The sequence below is a fragment of the Diplotaxodon limnothrissa genome, linkage group LG22 (assembly GCF_057381915.1).
Source record: "Diplotaxodon limnothrissa isolate DT_005_m linkage group LG22, D_limnothrissa_male_GT1.1, whole genome shotgun sequence".
In the NCBI taxonomy this organism is placed as follows: Eukaryota; Metazoa; Chordata; class Actinopteri; order Cichliformes; family Cichlidae; genus Diplotaxodon; species Diplotaxodon limnothrissa.
This window is the reverse complement of record NC_140616.1, coordinates 8688835-8692958: the sequence shown is the minus strand read 5'-3', so window position 1 is coordinate 8692958 and position 4124 is coordinate 8688835. Positions and strand designations below refer to the sequence as shown.

Here is a 4124-nt window from a genome sequence, read left to right as displayed (position 1 = left end):
TATCTTCAGTTTTCTAATAAACTGCACTGCTGTTCCTGTATTACTACACATCTGCAAAAATGACCCCATGGTCAAAGTATTTTTGACCTTTACAAATCAAATGAATTATATACACTAAAAATAATGTTATTTAATTTGAATAACTCACATATAACTGTTTAATTTGAACAACTGAGCTATAACTTGACTGTGTGGAGTCACTGAAGTCAGTTTGAAACCCCTGGATTAGACTGAAAGTGTTTCTGCTCCCCCTTGTGGACAACTTGCAGAATTCAGGGGCTAATTCAAAGTGCTCGGAAACAACAACAAAACAAACAAACAAAAGAAAACAACAACTACCAAACAATATGGCTCAGTTACAAAACAAACTATAATAAAATAAAAATATATATAAAGGAAACGCTACATAGATATGTTGACATATACTTTAATGGAAATTTGAACAACAGTAAATATTTTAAAAAATAAAATAAAATCCTAATAAAACATTTAACAACTGATTTTGAAAATCCAGAAAATAAAACAGATGTGTAACCTATAAATTTTAAACAATTCAACAACAATTCAAGAACCTAAACATGAACTGGAACAAGGGAACAAGAAACACAATAACTTAATAACAGGGAAAACATACATACATATTTTTTTTATGATTCATTCCCCTCATCAACTTGCTGAGCAGCTTCCTGCTCAGTGGCTCTGGGTGCAGGAGGTGGTGGGTGCTGCCGTGACATCAGCTCTTCCTTAAAAGTCTCAGGCAGTGACTGATGGGTAAAGAAGGCTCCCCTGCAAGCCTGACAGAGATACAAGCATATTTATTGCATTACACATCTCTGTCTAAACAATATTAACGAAACATTTCGAAGATCATTGCAGCCATTTTTTTCAGCACATCTTTCATGTAGTGTAGTAGAAACAGTGGCTTACAGCTGGAGGACCAGGCTGTAGTGGGGGAGGGTAAAGGTACCCAACATGTACAGGGGGCAGCCACATTTTGGGCAGGAATTGATGAGATGGAGAGGGATAGCTGCTGGCGTGATAGCCTGGCATGCTAACTGGAAAGTGAACAAGAGGCAGACGTGCCATCTGCCTGAATTCACTGAAAAAAGGTGAATCTGGAAGGAAAGATAAAGCATTATAAGCTACTGTACATTTAAAGACACAACTCTTACTCACACTCAACACTGAAGACATTTTTAGGTTACTTCTGAGTAAGTCTAAATTTTGAGTTATTAAGTCTATTTATTTTTTTAGGGGTTAACCCAAAACTATGGATCAAGATGAAAATACACTAAAACACACAGAATTTAAAAGATCAGATGAAATGAGAAAAATAAGATATTATTTATTTACCCAGGAAATTCCTAAAAAATAGTGAGAATAGCCCAATAAATACAATAAATATTATAAATAAATAAAATAAATACAAGACAAGACAAAGTAGGTCAGTAATATTAAAAAAAAATCACACAAAATTAGATGCACAGTGGAAAAGAAAAAAGAGATTCGTTTGCATGGATGTACACCCACATCAATGATTATGCAAATATTAACAAATACAGTTTATGAATGTAGTTTAAACTATTTAATTATATAGTTTATTGTTATATATAATGAAACAATAACACTGAATATTTCATCAAGTGGGTGCACCTCCGGCACAAGTTGTTAAACTTTGTGACAAGAATAATCAGCAAAGACCATAAACAAAATTATCATTAGTATTACTTTTATACTTTAAATAAGTCACAGTAAAATGTCTCACTTTGTATGAATTAGAATATCAGTGCTCCATGAGGTTTAAACCTGCTAACTTCAGCCCCTCTCTGTCCCTCTTAATGTCCTAAAGATATTACATTTGTGAAAAGACAAGTCAAACTATTCTCTCACACTTTTTTCTCTTTTTTTGTGCAGGTATTTAATTCAGAATCATGGATATGTTTTTAATGCATATGTAGATGCATTAAAAACAAATAATAATAATAATTTAAAAAAAAAAACCAAAACAATCTATCTTTTTTTTTCTTTCTTTCTTTATTCAGTAAGTGTTGACATAAAGTTGGAGCGGTCCATTTTAAAAAGGAAATGCTACACAACAACAGTCTAACCCTTTCAGTAATACACTTATCTGCATGACACATTCATTTAGCATTTTCAGAATTCACTAATGTTAGGACCTATTGTCCAGAAGTTCAGCAGAGGCTCTCATCGTTTTAGCATTGTTTTTGCCAGACTGAAGGGTTTTATTACAAAATAGCTTTTACATGATTTGAAAATGTGATTTGATCTGATTAATTGCCTCAAACTTAATTCATTTAAGTCTAATACTTCAGTCTGGCAGCCTGTCATCCTTCATCCATGAACTGAAAAGTTGACAAAAACAAAACTATATTGGGGTTTTTTTTGTTTTTGTTTTTTCCAAAACAATCTATCAACTGAAATCCTATGAAGGACATAAGAATGTCAGATTATTATTTCAAAATTTCAACTTACTAATTCAAATTTCTGTGAAAATAACTACAAATTGAGATAATAACCTTAAAAATTTGAGCTATTAAGCAATTAAGAAATTTTAATAGCGATATAGTAACCGGACAGTTGGCTTAATTCTGCCAGTCAAAAGTTCGTATTTATTGGCGGAAACAAGCTCCCATACATGCTAATACAGGAGAGAGAGAAAGATGTCAGTTGAGTTTTAAATTTTTTGCTAATTTTGCTAATTCGTTTAATTCGCTAATTCGTTGCTTATATTAACGACTTTCCCACTTCACGTTAATCCAGTCCGTTGAGCTCAACGTTTCATATTTCATAATTAACAGTATTAGCTTAGTGAGAGGTGTAAATTTACCACCAGCCGACGGCAGCACATCCCTGCTGTCGCGACAGACGGACTCGGGCTGTCCTCCCGCCTCAGGCCTACTCCAAGGGTAGGCGGGTGGCGGGCACATCGGTTCAGATGTGGATGGAGCACCCCCATCTGGGTTCGAGGTCCCAAAAGCCTTGTCCCCCTGCGCGTTAACCCCTCTGGCTCCAGGCCGGGTCTCTTTCACGGCTCTTTTCATTTCCCTCTGTAGGGCGGCGATCTTCGTCCTCTCCGTTATCAGGTAGCATTTCCAGCACTGGCACTTCAAGAAAGGGCAGATTTTTGTGTGGCCCTTCTTCGGGACGATAATCCCGTGGTGTCGGCACCGGGCGCATTTTGGCTTCCCTGCGTAGTCGTTTGTCCCTGCTGAGTCTTTAGGTAAAGACATGGACATTTCATTAACCGTGGTGTCCGCACTAAATCAACCAAATGGGCCCACTCGTGTGACCCAACGTGAACTATGTTTTAAAAAAAAAGAGCGAGAGAGAGATACAGAGGAAAAAGTATCAATTTCAAGTCTGGGAAATCTGTCACTCTCATTGTCCCACGGGCAGTGAGCCAATCAAGTGCTGAGTTTCTCAATTTGCCTGACCAATCAAATTTGGCAAGTTGATTGGTCAGAGCAGGCTGCTAATGTCAGGTCACTCTGGGGCAAAAATGTTTCTCATTACATCTTAGAACGAAATGTACATTTTAGATAATTTTTTATAAGTAAAGATAAACCTACAGCAAAATGTCATTTGTACAGTATGTCATTCGTATAATTTCGTTAGTTTGAGAGTAAGTTTTGCAAAACCTCACCAAAACCTTGGACTTTTTTTTAATCCACCCAGTGCAGGTGTCAGCTGCAAAGTTTTTTTTTCCACTGTGCTGTACAGCTATAACACTTGCTTCAGTAACTGGGTCTCTTCTGCTGATTGCAGTGAAACCCTGCGCAATCTTGTATCAGCCTCCATAACAGCGCTATATAAATAAAACTGACAGCAGGTTTTTCCGACTTTCTTTTAAACCCTTGGAGATCCTTAGGGACATTTATTGTCTTTTGCATTTTTAGTTTTAAACCATCTTCACTGTGTTGAGTGGAATATAGCCAAATTTGTCAAAGAATGTTTTTTTTACTTATTTTTTTTAATTGTGGTGTCAATTCATTAAATCAGCCTAAAATGGCTAAGTTACAGCAATCCATCCACCTTAGTCCCTTTGGACAAAAATGTCCACATTGAAACCCATTATAAACGCTATTTTTCACGCCAGAAAAATT

The 4124-nt window shown here is 36.1% G+C and overlaps 1 protein-coding gene across 1 annotated transcript; it reads right to left on the bottom strand.

The window, feature by feature from the left end:
* Positions 1-647: 647 nt before the first annotated feature.
* On the bottom strand, positions 648-3257 carry LOC146609364 (uncharacterized). Its single transcript, XM_085346920.1, has 3 exons — positions 2849-3257; positions 928-1115; positions 648-794 (listed from the first exon to the last, which is right to left on the bottom strand). The coding sequence occupies exons 1-3, from the start codon at positions 3255-3257 to the stop codon at positions 648-650; spliced, it is 744 nt and encodes a 247-aa protein (XP_085203046.1).
* Positions 3258-4124: the final 867 nt, after the last annotated feature.